Source organism: Carlito syrichta, unplaced genomic scaffold (assembly GCF_000164805.1).
Source record: "Carlito syrichta isolate Samal-C Ts95f unplaced genomic scaffold, Tarsius_syrichta-2.0.1 Scaffold313429, whole genome shotgun sequence".
NCBI classification, from domain to species: Eukaryota; Metazoa; Chordata; class Mammalia; order Primates; family Tarsiidae; genus Carlito; species Carlito syrichta.
In genome coordinates this window covers 83723-104400 of record NW_007257525.1, presented here as the reverse complement: position 1 = coordinate 104400, position 20678 = coordinate 83723, and the positions used below count along the sequence as shown (strand labels likewise).

Below are 20678 nucleotides of genomic sequence, written 5' to 3'. Positions count from 1 at the left end.
GGGATTATAGGCATGAGCCACCACATCTGGCCTGAGGTTATATATTTGATATCTTTCTTCCTTCCACTAGACTGTTACATTCCCTGAGGACAGGGGCCATGTGATTTGTCACTCTGTCACTGGTCTCCACCATAGTATGTGAAACATGGCAGGCAGCTGATCGGTATTTGTTGAATGTAGGAAACGGAGGTCTGCTGCTTTATAATGGGTGATTGACATGAAATTATGAAACAGAGGGTTGTTTGTTGACTAAATAGTTCACTAACCTCTCGCGTGCTATTTAGTGACGGGCATTCTAATTTTCCTTTGTTAATTTCTCGTTTCCAGCGATCTATAACTACAATGCTTCCCAAGATGTGGAGCTCTCCTTGCAGATTGGCGACACAGTTCACATCCTGGAGATGTCTGAGGGTAAGTCTGACTGGCCTTCTGCCAGCCTGGGGCAGGGGCGGGGGGCGGGGAGGAACAGTGGAAGTTACTTATTAGTAAGGCACTTCAAGTCAGAATCAGCATGCTTTACTTCTTCAAGTGCTGCTAGGAAAAACCCAGGAAGTACTTGGGTACACACTTTTGAACTGAAGGTGATTTCAAAACAGCCAGCTGAATTCCTGAGTACAGACACACACAGACACTGGAGTCAAGGCACATGGGTGTGTGAAGGACACTGTCACTGGCTGCAGAGCTGTCTCGAGGAGACTCTTGGGACATAGGGCTGGCGGTACCTGAAAAGGAATAATTTCTTTTTGTTGTTGTTGTTTGTTGTTGTTGTTGTTTTTTGAGTTGGAGTCTCTCTCGGTCGCCCAGACTGGAGTGCAGTGACTGCTCCCGGCCACCGCAGCCTCGACCTGCTGGGCTCCAGCGATCCTTCCACCTCAGCCTTCCGAGTAGCCGGAATTACAGGCGCGCGCTGCACGCCCAGCTGATTTTTTGATTTATTGTAGAGATGAGGTCTCGCTGCCCAGACGGGTCTCGAACCCGCGGGCTCAGGCAATCCACTCACCTCAGCCTCCCAAAAGCGTGGGATTACAGGCTGAACCACCGAGCCCGGCTTATTTTTTTATTTTTGAGTTGGAGTCTCACTCTGTCGCCCAGGCTGGAGTACAGTGGCACGCTCATGGCCACTGCAATCTTGACCTGCTAGGCTCAGATGATCCTACTGCCTCAGCCTTCCAAATAGCTGGGACTACCGGTGCACACTACCACGCCTGGCTATTTTTGATTTATTGTAGAGACAAGGTCTTGCCAAGTTGCCCAGGCTGTTCTTGATCCCCTGGGCTCAGGCAGTCCTCTAACCTCGACTCCCAATGTGCTGGGATTACAGGCTTGAGCCACTGCACCCAGCCTAAACCTTTTTTGCTTTATTTTTGTTTTTATTTTTATTTTTAGTTGGAGTCTCACTCTGTCGTCCAGACTGGAGTGCAGTGGCCGCTCCCAGCCACCGCAACCTCGAACTGCTGGGCTCTGGCAATCCTTCCGCCTCAGCCTTCCAAGTAGCCAGAATTACAGGTGCGGGCTACCACGCCCGGCTAATTTTTTGATTTATTGTAGCAATGAGGTCTCGCCAAGTTGCCCAGGCGGGTCTTGAACCTGCGGGTTCAGGCATTCCACTCACCTCAGCCTCCCAAAGGCGCGGGATTACAGGCTGAGCCACCGAGCCCGGCTAGGAATAAATTCTGATTAAGGGTCTCTGTTTTCTCAGCACTCAATGTTGCCAAGTCTGGGGAGAAATGAGGGAGAGGCTCTCTGGTACTGCTGAGATTCTTTCAGAGAATTAGGTCAGACTGCAAGCTGGTCCAGAAAACCTACTCGTGTATTTCCTCCAACTAGGTTGGGCTAGGGAGGCAAGCAGTTCGGTGAATCTGTTAAATGTGACTGTGGGGCCATGCTTTGGGCTACTGTTGGTCTGCAAAACACAAGTCAGGTCTACGTTCACTCCACTCCAGACTTCTAGCTTCAACTCAGGCTTTCTCAGTCCTCTGTATATCCATATTTCTAACCCAAATCCCAAAGTCAAGCACAAGTATATCCAGGCTGCTGAAGTTGAGGATCAAAGCCAGGAACAACAACTTTTAGGTTCCAGTTGTTCTGTCTGAAGGTTGAGGTAGAAATGTAGTGGAAGTTAGGCCTATTTGGCAGAGATTCCGCATTTGTAGGGTTCAACCCCCATGTAAGTGCGTGTGATGATAGAATGGCAAAGGTGGTTCTCCAGAATCCCAGGTTCCTAGGCAGGAGGAAAGGAAGTAGGGTTTGGCGACAGAAAGCCTAAGTCATCTACCTGTTTGCCCAGGAGACTCTGCTGTTACTGCTGCCTCCCTTGAGTTTTTGGCAGAGGGCTGGAGTTTCACATTATTCTTTTCCCTTCCACACAACTCAGTGTAATCGTAGTGCTCTCAGGGGCAGGGAGAAGATAGAGATGGCTGTGTGGAGTTTTCCCTTTCCATTTTGTCTCTACTGCTTTCATTCTCACCATCTCAAGCCCAGCCAAGCATCAATTCCAAGTCACCTAGACAGTTGACTTATCTTTTCAGAACTCCTTTGCTTATGAAAACCGCAGTCACCTCCAACCTCACCAGGTCATGCCTCTTTGTCAGGAGGGTAGATTGATCCACTTTGTCTAGCCTCTAGGCACACACATTCCTCTTGTGCAAATAAAAAGTGTGTGTTCAATTTTTCTGACTCTTCTACGTGGGCTTGGAAAGAATACCTGTTTAAGTATCTTTGGGTGCAAAGTTTTATATATGACAGATTCTAGTTTCTTAATCATTTTTCAAATTTGCCATACACTAACTTTTTTTTCTGCCTTTTCTATCACAGAGAGAACTGTGTTAAATCTTCTACAATGATTGTAGTTTGTCTGTGTCTATGGTGATGTCAGTTGTTTGCTTTATATATTCCGAGACCTATTTTCAGGTGCCTACCATTTTAGAATGGATGGAATATACAGTTCCGACTTCTAATTCCTGTTTGTTCAACCTTTTATCATTGTCTTCATCTGCAATGCATTATACCTTACTCGATTTTGTCTGAAATTATAGCCATCCCATTGGCAGTCTAGAGGTTTTGATTTTTGTCGTCCTGGCCTCACAGGGATGTCAGAAATGCTGCATCTCAGCCATTCAGGAATATTTTCTTAAATCAGCAGATGTCCCAAGAAGAAAGCAGCCCTCAATGCAGGGCTAGTCTTTTTAGGTCTTGATCTCTTTCACATCTTGACATGGGCAGTTCTTTACTGTCATGTTAGTTCTTACGTGTGTGTATGGGCGTGGGGTGGGGGTGTGTGTGTCATTTTGTCACGCTTTGCCAATTGTCCTACAGACTGTGGGAGGGAAGAATGGAGAGTTGGTCTGAAATAAAGTAGGGGATGTCTTTAAAATACATTCTTAAAATTATTTTTTCATTTTTATGTGACCCCAGTGTAATTTTTTGAAATAGTCAATGGCAGTGCTTTGTCCTGTCAGGATTCATTTTAGTCATAATTTTCACTGGACTCGGTGGCTCAGCCTGTAATCCCAGCACTTTGGGAGGCATGGGCGAGTGAATTTCCTGAGCCTGCAGGTTTGAGATCAGCCCGGGCAACTTGACAAGACCTCATCTCTATAATAAATCAAAAAATTAGGTGGGCGTGGTAGCGCACGTCTATAGTTCCAGCTACTTGGAAGGCTGAGGTGGAAGGATCGCCAGAGCTCACAAGGTTGACACTGGGGTGGCCATGAGCGTGCCACTGCACTCAAGCCTGGGCAACGGAGTGAGACTCCAGCTCAAAAAAATAAAAATAAATAATTTTCAGCATACTCTAATTTATACTTTACCGAGGGGTCTCCCAGTTGGCCAGTGAGCATTCCCAAAGGCAGCACTCCTGTGGACCAAGCTAAGGTGATCACTGAGCTTAAATGAATATAAATGTAAACCTAAACACATAAACATATCCATTTCAAATACCACGAACTTGATAGTCTAAAAAGTCTCCAACCCACAGTTCTTCTAGTATATTGCAGTTCACATAGCGGTATGCCTGTAGGAAGTGCTGGTCCGGCTGACAGTCATACAAAAACTAACTTCCTCAGTGCTGCATCTTCAATATGATGGCCCAAGCACTGTAGGTCCTGCTGGCAAGAAGCCGATCTTCTCCTAATTGCTACCATAAAATATTAGCTATGTGGGCTCTAGAACTCTTTTATCTCAAAGAGGGACTCCAGCATCTGTTCTTTTAACATTGGCACGTGTCAACATATGAGCAGGGAGGGAAATTGAGAACATGAGCCTACACTGTGAACTTACTAAGTTCATTAACCTCCAAGGAGCATATCAGCTTGACCGAGAGATTAGATTGTTATATTGGATTATGTTTTTCCAACAGTGTTTATTTTATGGGATTATTTTTTAAGATAGGGCCCCTTTGCCAGATGCCCAGTGATAGGTTCTTGTGAATGCCAAGTTATTAGAGTTTTTGGCCTGATCCTCATATTCCTTTATTATTTCAGGCAGCTCAGGACTAGACGGGGACAGGAGTGCTTTGCAAACACAAACACCATGCAAATGCTGAGTAATAGCAAATGCTGAGTAATAACTTGTGTTCTGTCCTTCCTTCCCCCACAGTCCGGCTGGATGGAATTTAAGGGTGATCCTGGCACCATATCCTGGCCCGGGGGGGCTTTGTGTATTTCAGCTTCCTATTGGAGCTGATGGGACTCTCTCTCTCTCTCTCTCTCTCTCTCTCTCTCTCTCTCTCTCTCTCTCTCTCTGTACTCTGCCCCACCCTGCCCTTGGGACATGCACATACCAGATCTGTGTGTGCTTTTGGGGCGTGAATATGAGTCTACCCAGACAGGAAAAAATGTTTGCTGCCCACAGCAGAATACCATTTAGGACTCTCTTTTTTCTGTTGCTGGCTTTGTGGCTCAGTGAATAATCTCCAAGAGCGATAGCTCCTTGAAGGCAAAGCCTGCCTCTCCTTTGTCCACAGGGCCAATGCCTGTCTAGCTCCTGGCATACAGCAGGTGTTCAACAAAAGTGTATTGAATGAGTGGAGATGAGTAGGAGACCAGGGCAAGCTGGTGTAGACAGTAAGGGGATCACAGGTCACCGCCATAAAACCCTGGATGTGACAGGCTGCTGATGAAGGAAATAGGAGTTACCAGCATTTCCCTACCCTCTGCAGATGATAGAATTTAGTCATTGCTTAAGTTTTTGGTTGTCTTTTTTTTTTCTTTTGAGTTAGAGTCTCACTCTGTTGCTTAGGCTGGAGTGTAGTGTCATGATCACGGCTCACCTTAGCTCCACCTGCTAGCTGGGACTACATGTGTAAACCACCACGTCCAGTTAATTTTTTAAATTTTTTGTAGAGATGAGGTCTTGCTATGTTGCCCAGGCTGGTCTCAAACTTCTGGTCTCAAGAAATCTTCCTGCCTTGGCCTCCCGAAGTGCTGGAATTACAGGTGTGACCCACCATACCAGGCCAAGTATTGTTTTTATTTTTTTATTATTTTTATTTATTTTTTTGAGTTGGAGTCTCACTCTGTCGCCCAGACTGGAGTGCAGCGGCCGCTGCCAGCCACCGCAGCCTCAACCTGCTGGGCTCCGGAGATCCTTCCGCCTCAGCCATCCAAGTAGCTGAACTACAGGTGCGCGCTATCACGCCTGGCTAATTTTTGATTTATTATAGAGATGAGGTCTTGCCAAGTTGCCCAGGTGGGTCATGGACCCGCGGGCTCAGGCCATCCATTCACCTCAGCCTCCCAAATGCACGGGATTACAGGCTGAGCCACCGAGCCTGGCCAAGTTTTGTTTTTAAATAAGCAGTTTATTGAGATATAATTCAAATACTGTACAATTTACCCATTTAAAGTATACAGAATTCAATGGTTATTTATGAAATCCATTATACACAGAGATGGGCAACTATTATTACTATCTTTTTCATCACCCCAAAAAGAACCTCTGTTCCCATCGGTGTCACAGCCCAACTGGGTTCTTATATCTGCTGCCCAGAAAAGAGCCAGTGTATTGAGACAGCAACACTGCAGTAGAGAAAGTTTTTTGTTTGTTTGTTTTTTGAGTAGGCGTCTCACTGTGTCACCCACGCTGGAGTACAGTGGCACACTCATGGCTACTGCAGCCTCGACCTGCTGAGCTCAGGTGTTCCTTCTGCCTCAGCCTTCCAAGTAGCTGGAACCACAGGTGTGAACCACCATGCCCGGCTAATTTTTTTTTTTGGTGGGGGGGTGGATTTACTGTAGAGGCGAGGTCTTGCCAAGTTACCCAGGCTGGTCTCAAGCCTCTGGACTTAGGCGGTCCTCTCGCCTCTGCTTCCCAAAGTGTTGGGAACTATAGGCGTGAGCCACCATACCCAGTGTGAGAAAGATTTTAATGATAACAGAATAGCTGAGCAAGGATAATGGGAGATAATTCTCAAATCTGCTTCCCCAAGAGTCTTAGGCTAGGGTTTTTAAAGGAACAGTTTGGTGGACAGAGGGCTAGGGAACAGGCACTGCTGACTGGTTGGGGAAGTCACGGGGCTGTTGAAATGGTCTTCTTGTGCAGAGCCAGTTTCTGGGTGGGGGTCCCAGGACTGGTGCAGTCAGCTCCTTGGTGTGTGTCCCAGGTCCGGGTGGGATCCATCAGTGTAAAGTCTGGGGGAAAAAAAAAAATCTCAAATGTCAGCCTCAGGTATTTCAAAAGCGAGGCTATCTATGAAGCAAGTCCTGCAACCATTGCTACTGACCCCTGGGCAGTAAGCCGTTACAGAGACAGTTTAGTAGAAAGGTATGTGGGTGGTGGGATCTCCAGGGAGTAGTAAAACTGCTCATACCCTTCGGCTGATGAACATCAAGGTGATCTGGATGACCTTTGGCTCATGGCTTATGGGAAAACATGTTTATCAACCTTGTAGGCAGCTTCTCCCCTCCCCAGGGGTCAGGATGTGAAGATAGTAAGCTGCTCTCTCTCGCGAAGTGACTATGTGCAAGCTGTCACACAAGGAGGAGAGCAAATTTAGAAACAATGGACTTGTTCATTTCTGACTGTAGCTGCAACTTTGCAGGGCTCAGATCTCTTCCATAGCTTTTACTCTGTGGCCCTATATTAATTCTTTTTATTTTTTTGAGTTGGAGTCTCACTATGTTGCCCAGACTGGAGTGCAGTGGCAGCTCCAGGTCACCGCGCCTCGACCTGCTGGGCTCCAGCGATCCTTCCACCTCAGCCTTCCAAGTAGCTGGAACTACAGGCACGCGCTACCACGCCCGGCTAATTTTTTGATTTATTGTAGAGATGAGGGCTCACCAAGTTGCCCAGGTGGGTCTCGAACCCGCGGGCTCAGGCAATCCACTCACCTCAGCCTCCCAAGGCGCGGGATTACAGGCTGAGCCACCGAGCCCGGCTCTTATATTAATTTTTTTGTAATTATTTTATTTTATGTTTGCCTTTTCATTGCAACAGTTTTAGGGGGATACAGATAGTTTCTGGTTACACGGCAGATAGTTTATTTGTACAGTGGCAAAGAAGTCTGGGCTTTAAGTGTACCCACCACCCCCACTTGTGTGCATTTTACCTGTTAGGTGACATTTCATTCCTCCACCCCATCCTACTCCCTCCCTTCCGAGGCTGCAGTGTCTGTTATACCATTCTCTGTGCCTTTGCAGGTCCCTAGTTTTGGTCCCACTTACAAGTGAGAACACGTGATATTTGGTTTTCTTTTCCTGCATTAGTTTACTTAGGATGATGGCCTCCAATTCTGTCCAAGTTGCTGCAAAAGACATTATTTCATTCTTTTTTATGGCTGAATAATGTTCCATGGTATGTGTGTGTGGGTGTGTATATACATACCACATTTTCGTTATCCACTAATCCGTTGATGGCATTTAAGTTGATTCCCCGTCTTTCCTGTAGTAATTTTATTTATTTATTTACTTAATTATTTGTTTACTTGTTATTTACTTATTTACTTACTTACTTACTGATTGATTGAGTTGGAGTCTCATTCTGTCACCCAGGCTGGAGTTCCATGGCACACTCACGGCCACCCCAGCATCAACCTGCTGGGCTCTGGCAATCCTTCCGCCTCAGCCTTCCAAGGAGCCGGAACTACAGGTGTGCACTACCATGCCCGGCTAACTTTTTTTTTTTTCTTTTAAATTGTAGAGTCAAGGTCTTGCCAAGTTGCCCAGGCTGGTCTCGAACCCTTGGGCTTAGGCAATTCTCTCGTCTCGGACTCCCTAAGAGCTGGGATTACAGGTGAACCACCAAGCCCGGCTCCTATGTTAATTTTATATAGATTGGTTCACCAGCAGTGATTTCTGCTCTGTCTCTAGGCAGCCACAATTCTACTTTGTGCCTCTATGGATTTGCTTATACTAGACATTTCGGGTAAATGGATGACATCATCTTTTTTATGTTAACATACCCGTATTAATTTTTGTTGTTGTTGAGTCAAGAGTCTCACTCTGTTGCCCAGGCTGGAGTGCAGTAGCATGCTCACAACCACCCCAGCGTCGACCCACTAGGCTCAGGCCACCCTTCTGCCTCAGCCTTTCACGTAGCCACAACTACAGGCATGTGCTACCACGCCCGGCTAATTTTTTGAACTCTTGTAGAGACAGGGTCTCTCCAAGTTGCCCAGGCTGGTCTCGAACCCCCGGACTCAGGCAATCCTCTCGCCTCGGCCTCCCAAAGTGCTGGGATTACAGACTTGAGCCACCGTGCCTGGCCTAACATGTATTAATTCAGCATATTAGTTTGAACTTTATTTCTCTTATTGCTGAATGATGTTCATTATATGGATACATGACATTTTATTTATGCATTCATCAATTGATGGACATTTGGGTTGTTTAGACTTTTCAGCTGTTATGAATAGTGCTCCTATGAACGCTCGTGTGCAAGTTTCTGTGTGGACATATGCTGCACTTCTCTTGGGCGGGTACCCAGAAGTGGAATTCCTGGGTCATCTGGCAACTCTGCACTTAATCTCTTGAGAAACTGCCAAACTGATGGAGCTTTGGCTCCAGAACAGGAGATCACGGTTCAAATGAAAGAGCTTCTATCACTCGTCCCTTCTTACTCATTGCTTTCTCTGACCTCCCTCCTGAACTTTATTTGGTTCTAAAAGATGAGAGAAGGAAATAGAATTGACCAGAAAGCCATATACTACTCATCCTTTAAAAGTCCCCAGGAATTATTTACCTTCAGAGACTTTATCAGAAATTCTTAAGGATGGAAGTGAGCTTCCTTGCCTTTCTTCCTCTTTGATGCGGTCCGCCCCTGGTCCTTGCCGTCTCTTGCTTCTTTAGCCAGGGAAGGCATTTGTTGGCAGCAAGATAGCTGTTCTTCATTGTGAGTGTTCCTTTCCACCACAGATCCATGATGGAAAGAGCCCCGATGCCTAGAGATTCCATTTGTGGTCATTTATTCCTTCAGTGTTCTTTGCTGCGCACCTACTGTGTGCTAAGTGCATCTATTGAGCGCACAAGAGATGTTCTAGGTCTCTTGAGTGACAACAGCAAGTTTACTGGTCTCATAGGGTCTCATAGGGTTTACATTAGCGGGATAGAGAAACAAGTAAACAATGAAAGTAAACAAAGTTCAGATACATACTTACCAGTGCTTTGGGAAGAAGAGAGTGGTATTGTAGAGACGAGAAGGCGAGGAGGGCAACGGAGAAGTACTACTTTATTTTATTTTTTGACATTTAGAATTTTCACACTGTGTTTTGCAACCATCGCTTCTGTCTGTTTCCAAAACAGTCTCATTCCCTGAAAAGGAGACCCTGGCCCCATCAGCAGTCACTCCCCGCCCCACACCTACGAATCCACATCCTGTCTCTGAGGACTACTTTAGATTAAGTGGTTTTGTTCTTGCCTAGGTTGACTGTCCCTGGGCAAGACAGTTCACCTCTCTTTGTGACATGGTTGTTTCATCTAAATTTAGGTCACTCTTTGAATCGAAAGTGATCAAATGTAAGTGCTTTCAAAAATACGCAGTCAGTGCCTTATAAATGAAAGGTTTCAGCCTCCTGTTACCATGGAGCCCTCCTCTCCTGTGATTAAGGACGCTGCAGTCACAAGTGGTTTCAGGCCTGGGGTCTACTGTTCCCCTAGTCCTGATTTCCTGTGTTTAATGCATATCCATTGAGTAACTCTTTTTCAGCTGCATAAACCACTCACAGGCTCCAGAGAAAAGGTGACTGGTGTTAGCAGTGATTTTTGGAGTAAATATCACACAGTTGGCCCCTGTTGGAACTAAGAAGATGAGATAAATCTCAAAGATAGCCGGGCTTGGTGGCTCAGCCTGTAATCCTGCGCCTTTGGGAGGCTGAGGTGAGCGGATTGCCTGAGCCCGCGGGTTCGAGACCCGCCTGGGCAGCAAGACCTCCTCTCTACATAAATCAAAAATCAGCCGGGCGTGTTAGCACATGCCTGTAATTCTGGCTACTTGGAAGGCTGAGGCGGAAGGATCGCCGGAGCCCAGCAGGTCGAGGCTGCGGTGGCCGGGAGGGGCCCCTGCACTCCAGTCTGGGCGACAGAGTGAGACTCCAACTCAAAAAAAAAAAAAAAAAATCTCAAAGATGATCGGAGCTCTCGAGAGCAAGCACATCACAAAGTTGTATATGACTTCAGAGCAATTTGTAAAGACTCAAAGGATATAGCACAAATGCTTAGATTGGAGCCAGAGGAAATGGGCAGCCCTGAAAAGTTGAAAGAAACAAAAAGAAGCATTTGTATATAGAGAAGACCGCCCCCCCCGGCCTGTGTGAAAAACTGGAATTATCTTTTGGAGGGTGGGCCTCTTGTGGTACAGGCTTCCTCACCTAGGTGGGCATTCTAGGAACCCATTGGCATCAGCGTACCAGATAGTGTTGCTGTGAGAGGCTGTGTTTGGCTTCTGTCTTCATTCTTTCAACACACTTGCCCGTTTCATGATAGGTGATTGACAAGCACACCTGCCCACACCACGCTGAATGTTCAGCAGTTTTTGACCAAAAATGGTGTGACCCCGTGCCCCACCCTCCCTTTCTCCACCCGAGTGACTCTTTTTGTTTTCTTGGATGAAAAAAGTCCTCAAAGGAAAACGTTTTGCTGATGTGGAAGAGATGAAACAACAACAACAAAAACCAGCAGAAACCCTAAAAGGCATCAAAATCGACGAGTTCAAAAACTGTTTTGAGTAGGGGAAAAAGAGTCTCGATAGGTATATTGCATCAAATGCAGAGTACTTTGAAGGTGGCTTTAAACATATGAGTAAATACACGATTTTTAATAAATAAATTCTAGTGTTTTATTGGGTCCCTTCTTGTATATGTGAAAAGTCTTTGGCATACCTGTGTTATTTCTTTTGTATAGGATGAGGCCAGTTTTCAAATGCTCCTTAATCAAGAAATTCATTTTCTTATAATAGGAATAGGAATAGAAATGGATCAGAACTTGAGCTGTACGTGTTTTGAATCTCATCTTTCTCAGTGTTCTTGTGAGTAGGTATTGAGGGCAGTATTATGACAGATAAGTTACATGGTGATGAATTTTGTCTTTGTGGCTGCAAAAAGTCTCTAACAGAGGCATAAGACAAAACAGTGCTTTTGAATTTTTTTTTTTTCAAGCAGAGGCTTAATAGTCATCTTTCTGTGATGTACTGTGAGGAACCTTGCACTGGACCATGGGATACTATAAGACACCTAACTTTTTGAAAATGTCTGATTCAAGAAGGTGAATTGTCACATTCTACTTTTCTATATGGCAACTAATCAACTTGGTAGCTTTGAAATCTCTTTATTGTTCCTCTTTCTACTTGTTACAGCCAGGTGAAAGAAAAAAAAATCAAAATTGGTTTTAAAAAATCAGTTCTTAGTAACACGTGTGAACATTTACTGGGTACAAGCTGCAGTGGAGTCTTCGGATGTATTTGTAGCCTTCATTTCCTTTTGTTATCCCGCTAATTAACGAAATTGAAAGCTTATTGTAATTCAGCATCTATATTGTCACCATGATCTAGTTAAAGAAACAAGTGCCTTTCACAGACATAAATGGCAGTGAGCCTAACAGCTTGGATTTTATGACAAATTCTGTGTACAAATATTATGGCATTACCCTGGAAAGCAAATTAGGCCATGTGGCATTTTATTGAGTGTGTTTGGTCACTTCCCACATCTGTTTGACCTTTACCTTAAGTACAGCTTGTAAGCTACCACTGCTGGGGACATATGTTCTTGCAGTCTGTTTTTTCAAAAGATGTGTGTGGCAGTAGGAGTGTGTTTACCAGAAAAATTAATTAAAAGGAGAGCCAGTGAATCGTCTCATCTCGGATTTAGCCTTACAAAAAAGAAAATACCTTCTTAGTTTTCTTTTTGATATACATTGGAATCGGTTTCTACAATTCTGTCTTTAAAATGTGCATGATTCAGGCGTAGGTATATATGGATTCTTCTAGTATAGAGGTCAGATCTCTTTCAGTTCCTCTGCCATGAAGTAGGACTCGGAGTGGACCCTCTTGGTCAGCCATGCCCAATGATCACATGCCAATCGAGAGGGGAAAAAATTTTAATTCATCTTAAAAATCAATTCTTAGTAGCACTTGTAAAACTTACTGAGTATAAGCTGTAAGAGGACCTTCGATGTCTTTGTAACCTTTGTTTACTTTTGTTACCCCAGCTAATCAAGATAATTGAAAGTTTATTGTAATTCAGGATCAGCTCCCATACCCCTAAGGAAGCAAGTGCAGCCTGATGGCAAAGATGCTTTTGGGAATGCTCTGGAGGAGTGTTCTCGGGATCTTTCAGTGTTCCAGAAATTTTGGACTCCAGGGAATCTTGCTTAGACCAAGGGGTCGTAAAGGAGGCAAAGTAGTTGAGTAGTCTCTTTCCAACCCATGCACATACATACCTGCTCACAGCTGTCTTACACCTCTGATTGCTGGGCCATTCATACTATTTGTTGTGTAAGCTTCATTTTAAAAATGGCTTAGGCATCTTATCTCCACATAAAACCATAGGATAGTGGCATAGGATCAGACTCAGTTAAAGGTTAGTGTAAAGTTTGGGTTAAGAGAAAGTCTTAGAGTTTCACAATTGATTGAGGGCCAGTGGGCATAAGAGCTTTCTCTTCCTGCTTCTATCTGGAGAAAAGATTAGATGTATGCCTCTGCTTTGTTCATAGTGTATAAGAATAATTTATGATCTTGAATAGCATCTAATAGTAAAAAAATTTTAAAAACTAAATAAATGAAAGATGTCCCATGTTCATGGACAGGGAGACTCAATGTTGTCAAGATGTCAGTTCTCCCCTACTTGATTTATAGATTCAATGCAATCTCAGTTAAAGTCTCAGCAGTTATTTTGTGGTTATCGACAGACTGATTTTTCAGCTTGTATGGCGAGACAAAGGACTCAGAGTAGCCAACACAGTATTGAAGGAGAAGAACCAAGTTAGAGGAATGACATTGCCTAAATCACAACTTACTATAAAGCTACAATAATCAAGACTGTGGTACAGGAAATCTCTCCAACATATGAATGAGTTCAGTTCTGAGAGCACATTCATAAGTCCATTGTTGTAAGTCCAACAGAGTGAGAGTAAGTACCCAACTAACACAATCGGCTAGATAGTACTGTATGTATTTAACAGGCTATCTTGACATCTGGTGGACAGAAATAATACATTTAAAAATGCACGTGTGCATTGTTAAAATTCATAACTTGAAGGTTCATATGTAGGGGACTTAATGTATTGGCGAAAGAATAGACAAACAGAATAGAGAGCTCAGAAATAAACCCTTATAAATATAGTTAACTGATCTCTGACAAAGGAGCAAAGGCAGGACAATAGAGAAAGACAATAGAGTCTTTTCATCAAAGGTTGCTGGAACAACTGGATAACCACATGCCAAAATAGAAGTTAGAACCAAACCTTACACCCTTGGCAGAAAAATGAAGTCAAAATGGATTATAATTCCAAAATGCAAAAACCTAAACTATAAAACTCCTAGACAGTAACATTGGGGAAAACATAGATGATCTTGGACATGGCAATGATTTTTTAAGTATAACAACAAAGGCACAATCTATAAAAGAGATAATTGATAAGCTGACCTTATTCAGATAAAAAAAATTCTGCTCTGCGAAAGATAATGTCAAAAGAATGTGAAGACAAGCCAGTTTGGGAGAAAATATTTGTAAAAGAGACATCTGATAAAGGACTGTTATATACAAAGAACTTTCAAAATGTACAAATAGCTTTAAAAACATGACAATAAGAAAACAAACAACCCAATTAAGATATGGGCAAAAGACCTTCATAGAAACCTCACCAAAGAAGATAGATAACAAATAAGCATATAAGAAGGTACTCAGCATTGGTATATCATGAGGGAATGGCAAATTAAAACAATGAGATGCCATACTGTACACCTGTAAGAATGGCCAAAACCTAGAATACCAACAGCACCAAATGAGGATGTGGAACGACAGGGAATTCATTGCGGGTGGGGATACAAAATGGCGCAGTCACTTTGGAAGACAGTTTGTTGGTTTCTTGCAAAACTAAACATACTCTCAGCATATGTTCCCCTAATTGCGCTCCCTGGCATTTATTCAGAAGAGTTGCAAACTTATGTCCACACAAAAACTTGCACACAAATGTTTGTTGCAGCTTTATTCGTAATTGCCAAAACTTGGAAACAAACAAGATGTCCTTCCAGGAGGGGAATGGATAAATAAACTGGTTTTTCCAGATAACAGAATATTATTCAGTTCTAAAAAACAATGAGCTATCAAACCATGAGAAGACAATGGAGTACTCTTAAATGCATATTATGAAGTGAAAAGAGCAAATCTGGAAAGATCCTATGAATCATACTGAATGATTCTGAGTGTATCACATTCTGGATAAGGAAAATCTATGATGACATTAAAAGGTCAGTGGTTGCCAGGAGTTGAGGGGAAGAAGGGTCGAAGCAGAGGGAACACAGAGGATTGTTAGGGCGGTGAAACTACCCTGTATGATACCGCAATGGTGGATTCATGTCATTATACGTCTGTCCAAACTCATAGAATGTTCTACACCAAGAGTGGACCCTAAGGTGAACCATGGCCTTTGGGTGATAATGACGTGTCACTGTAGTTTCCATTGTAACAAGTGTGCCATTCTGGGGAGGGATGTTGATAGCAGGGATGTGTTGTGGGGGGACAAGGGATATATGAGAACTTTCTATACTTGCTGCTCAGTTTTGCTGTGGACCTAATCTGCTCTAAAAAGAAAGCTACTAAATTTTTTTTAAAGCATATAAGGAGACTTCTATAAATATCATAAATATCAACTCAATGCTAGAGTGTTCCTATTTGATTCAACCCATGGAGCTGGATGATTTAATAGAAATGGTCATAGTGGCAGGAAACTTGCTGCCTGAAAACCTTTCATTTTATAAATGGGTCTTTGGGAGCCAATGAGAACTTCCCTTTTCCCCCTTCCCTCATCTCCATGTGTAATTCAGGCTACAAATAAGAATGGACAAGGCAAGACAATAGTTTCTTGTTAAAGAAAGGTTATTAGTCTGATCATTACATTCTGTGTCTTTGTCTCCAATGTTTGTCATTCAACCAAGAATATTAAATGTGTGTGTGTTTAACTTTGGCGATGGGAATATAGGATTTTTGACAACTGTACCTAGCAGTTTTATCGATCTTCTAAGTGGCAGGAACAATGAGTACTAAATTCCTCATCTAGAACATTTGTTGAGTTTTTCCCAAAGCAAGTTTTAGACTCTGCTATTTTAGTTGCGATGGGAGCATACAGAGGGTGAGATTTTTTTCTTGCTGTCAGGTTTTATAGGTCTTGCAATCCCGGGAGAGCAGAGTTATTAATGCTCTTTTAATCAATGTGAAAATCAAGATTAAGAAACTTGAAGTTCACAGAGTTATTAAGTGGTTGAGCTGTGATTCCCACCAGGATCTTAGGGAATCCAAGTATAACATTCTTTCTATCACCTGTGGCTTTCCAGGAAATGGATATAACACACAGTTTTCCAAAGAGGGGAAGATTATTTTGTTTTTTAAATAGCCATCTAACAAGTTTCCCAGTACCCAAATGTATCTATCTTGGGATGAACATTTTCTGAACTTACCCCCTAGCCCCATGGGTCTTCTGCACAAACTTGCTGCTCTGACCAGGTGGTCTCACTGACATGGTGAGAAATCAGGCATGGGGTTTATACTCCCCACAGAGTGTAGCATCCTTCCTTATATAAAGTGAACCTCATTAAATATATTTTGCTTGATTAATTGTACCCCTTTCTTGTTTGTCTTTCAAACTCATGCTAATGATAATAAAAGTAGTATAAGAATGAGTTGCAGCTCTGAGTGACAAAACTACATGCTACATCCTGTCATTTCAGCTTTCTTCAACTGGTTGTCTAAGTCAGAGATCACAGAAGAGCAAAGTTTAGACTTTTAGCAAGAAGGACTGTTGGCAGAATTACTTTGCTTAAAAAAAAAAAAAAGAAGCCGGGCTCGGTGGCTCAGCCTGTAATCTTAGTACTTTGGGAGGCCAAGGCGAGTGGATTGCCTGAGCCCGCAGGTTTATGACCAGCCCAGGCAACTTGGCAAGACCTTGTCTCTACATTAAAAAATTAGCTGGATATGGTAGTGTGCGCCTGTAGTTCCGGCTCCTTGGAAGGCTGAGGTGGAAGGATTGCTGGAGCCTAACAAATTGATGCTGGGATGGCCATGAGTGTGGCACTGAGCTCCAGCCGGGGTGATGGAGTGAGGCTCCAACTCAAAAAAGAAAAGGAAAAAACCACATCCAGAAAATGTAAAAGGAACAAACAAACCGGGTTGATGATGTTGACCAGACTAGAGAAAGTGGTATTTCCTTTCTCTCACTGGGCTTTGCGGGGTCTGTGAAGGCACAGGGGTTTCCTGGTTTTGCAGTGGACACTTGAATATGGCTTCTTTCCATTCTGTCAACTGTGATTTGGCCTGGCTCCTCCCCCTTCACCACCTGAACCAGGTCCCTATCCTTGTCTCAGTAGGTATTTGCTCATTGAGAATAGAAGTCTCCCAACATCATCGTCTAATATATGCAAGCAGAAGAAACTTTTTCGAAACTCTTAACTATAGAGTTAGATTTTATGTCATAGGAAGTTTTAAAATATGCATATATCTAATGTTTTGTGGCAGGAAATTTAAGAGATCAAAGTCTTAATTATTTAAAATTGATAGTGGAAGAAATAGAGTTGCCCAGAGCTGGTTATGGTAGAGGCAGGATGGAGAACCAAGCCTTTTGATTTCAGACAAGTTCTCTTTATGAAGAAGCAGTGCTTCTTTTTTTCTGGACGTTTCTATGCTCTGGCCCTGCCTGGCTCTGCCCACTGGGCAAGGGATTCCGGGAGGAGGAAGAAGGATTATTCAGACCTTGCAGTCCGATTGTATCTCATAGGTGCAGATTTCATTGCACATTCCTTGTAATAGTCTATCCTGTACTTGGCTACTAGCTTGAGAAGGCCTACTCTTCATCACTGATATATTCATCAGATGTTTATTGAGTGCCTGCTGTGTGCCAGGCACTGCAACGGACTGATCCTTTTTTGGCTCATTAAAGAAATGTTGATGAAAGATGCCAAACTCTGTAAAATATTTTAGTTGGTTGATTCTGAGCCAAATGTGAGCAACGCGAGACCCATAACACCCCCATGCCAGGAGGTTCTAAAAATGTATGCCCATGGTGGTTAAATTGTAGCTTGGTTAGGAAGACAGAAATTACAGAAAACCATAAATCGTTACATGTGAGATTTGCATTGGTTTGGTCTGGGAGGGCAGGGCATCTCTAAGTGGGGGCTTGCAGGTTACAGATGGATTCTGAGATTTCCTGATTGGCAGTTAGTGGCAAGAGTCAGTCTCTTACTTAAGGAATTTTGGAAATCAGTGTAGGAAATGGGCAACTTGAGGAATGATGACTCAAGTTTCATGATATGTAGATGGAGCCTCATGGATGGCAGACATCAGAGTATGGGTAACAAGTGTCTTAAAAGATTCCTGGAGTCTGGGATTCCCCAAGAGACAGCTTTACGGGGTGATAAAATACTTTGATTTTCCTTCTTTATCTGTTATACCAGAGTCAAGTTGGAAAGCAAACCCCATTATGCAGGGAAGGTTAATTTCAAAAATCCCAACTCCCTAGAAGCAGGTACTAAATCTTGTTGTTTTTCCTTGAAGTGTCACTGGTCTGGTAGCTTACTGGATCGAACACAGTTAATTAGGCCAGGGTCAAAAGTTCCATCCCCTGTGAGCTCCTTAGTTTGGAATTTGGCAAGGAAAAGAAAGAAGGTCAGAGTTTAGTCCTCAGAGATAAAATAAAAGATGGAAGCCACATCTTTTTATTTTCCACCTAGACGACATGCCTGGTACATGTGTGTTTTATACTGATAGGACTCCTGGCCAAGCTCACCTCACTTGAGAGACGGTGCATTGAGCAAGTGCCCCGTTTACTGTCCCCCAGTGTGGCCATGGAGGCAGCTTGGTGTGAGGAAAGCAATGGGCTGGTAGGTGGGAGGCCTGTGTTTGTATCCCCAGCTCAAGGTAGTAAGTGGCTTATTGACTTAGGACAAGCCTTTCAGTTCTTTGCCTCTGTGTCCTTTCTTGTATGGAAAGGTGTTAGATTTCAGTGAGCTCTGAGTTCCTTTGCAGCTCAAACTTCCATTATCTACCATATCTGCCTGTCTCAAAGACACAAACTCGAGCTAAGATAATTAACCTGGAAGACTGATTTGTCTCACAAAGATGTACAAAAGAATAGAGTCATCTTATCAAATTTTTGTATCCTTTGTGTTTCTGCCTTTGAACTTATTTTCAGGCTGGGCTCCGTGGTGCTCATACCTTTAATCCCAGCACTTTGGGAGACCAAGGTGGGCAGATTGCTTGAGTCCAGGAGTTTGACACCAGCCTGGGCAGTATAGCTAGACCTCGGCTTTACAAAAAAATTAGCCAGGTGTGGTGCCACATGCCCGTAGTCTAAGCTACTCTGGAGGCAGAGGCTGAAGGATCACCTAAGCCCAGGACGTAGAGGCTGTGGTAAGCCATGATCGTGCCACTGAACTTCAGCCTGGGTGACAGAGTGAGACTCCAAGTCAAAAAATAAAAAATGAAAATAAATGAACTTATTTTCAAATGCCCCAATGAGATGTTCGGTGCTTATGGAGCTCAGACAAACAAAAGCCTAAGGCTCTGGATGGTGGCGAGTGTGCTACCTACAGATGGAGATGCAGCCGCTGCCCCTCTGTAAGGAGGGATTTTGGACCCAGCTATTATCTGTCTGTCTGTGCTGTGAAGAGTTTGCACCCAGCTGTTTCGGGCCCACTGGCTTCCCCAAGGGATGGCAGGCTGCTATTTGAGGACAACTCACTTGGGATGGGAGGGCAGGCCATGGGCATTGAAAACATGACAGGTTTACCTGGCCCCACAGGGGATGGAACCTTTGACCCTTGCCTAATTAACTGTTTTCTATCCAGCAAGCTACCAGACCCATGACACTTCAAGGAAAAACAGCAGGATTTAGCACCTGCTCTTTCTCTGTGGGGACCTTCCTAACACACACACACACACACACACACACACACACACACACACACACACACACAGTGTGGGTGCATATAAACAGTAGCTCTATATTTCTTGACTTTAATTCCTGGAAGGTTAAAATAATTTATTGATATTTTGTGTGTATGCATGGGGGAAAACTAATTTATCCTGTGGTCGTAAAATGAGGAAAAATTTTACAAAACACTCCATAACTTACTCATCTAAATAATGCTTTTATCCTTCAGAAAATCCTCAGAGTCCCCCTCAGTGATTGCCTCTGAGTCGTCCGCATATTCATGACTCTCTCCTTTGTGTCTCCAGGCATTACCATTAAAAGCCCTTTTGTATTTAGTTATTTGTTTATGAATCTATTTCCTTTCTTCTTGAATACAATGTCTGGCACACTGGTGTTCAGTAAGTGTCTTTATATATAATGAATGAACAACCACATTAGTAATGTAAATCTTCAAAGAGACTTTTTTTCTTTTTTTTGAGTCAGAGTGAGTCCGTGTCTCACTCTGTCACCTAGGCTGAAGTGCTCACAGCTCACCACAGCCTCCCCAACTTCCTGGGCTCAGGCTGAGGTGATCCTTCCACCTAAGCCTCTCAAGCATGCGCCACCACGCCTGGCTAATTTTTAATTTAATTTTATTTGCAGTTTATTTTATTATAAAGATGTGGGGTACAGGTCAGGATCAGGTACATAAATAATGTATGTACAAGTGAAGTTTGCGCCTCCAACTGGTTCTTACTTCTTCTGATTTAGGGTCAGGTACGCTTTGTGTTGTTACATGCCTCCCCTTTCTCCCTTCTCACACCTGGCTAATTTTTTTGTTTGTTTGTTTTTTGTAGCAGTGAGTTCTTGCTATGTGGTCAGGCTGGTCTCGAGCTTCTGGATTCAAGCAGTCTTCCCACCTTGGTCTCCCAAAGGACTGGGATCATAGGTGTCAGTCACTGTGCTAGCCTCTCAAGATTTCTATAACCATGATGTCTAAAGTAGCTCCAATCCCAAGAGCCAGCCCTTTGTACCTTACTCTCTTTCATTCCTTCATAACCTTCAGCTCTTTATGAAATTACTTTTTTTTGTTGATATGCTTGTATATTTTCTCATCCATGTCTTTTTCTT

The 20678-nt window shown here is 43.5% G+C and overlaps 1 protein-coding gene across 1 annotated transcript in view; it reads left to right on the top strand.

Annotated features, from left to right (window-relative positions):
• Positions 1-332: 332 nt before the first annotated feature.
• LOC103272981 (dedicator of cytokinesis protein 5-like) overlaps positions 333-20678 on the top strand; it is a 103471-nt gene continuing 83125 nt past the window's right edge. Inside the window, exon 1 of the mRNA XM_008070452.2 lies at positions 333-411. Coding sequence (XP_008068643.1) covers positions 402-411 — 10 coding nt within the window. The 5' untranslated portion in view covers positions 333-401. The remainder of the gene's footprint in view (positions 412-20678) is intronic.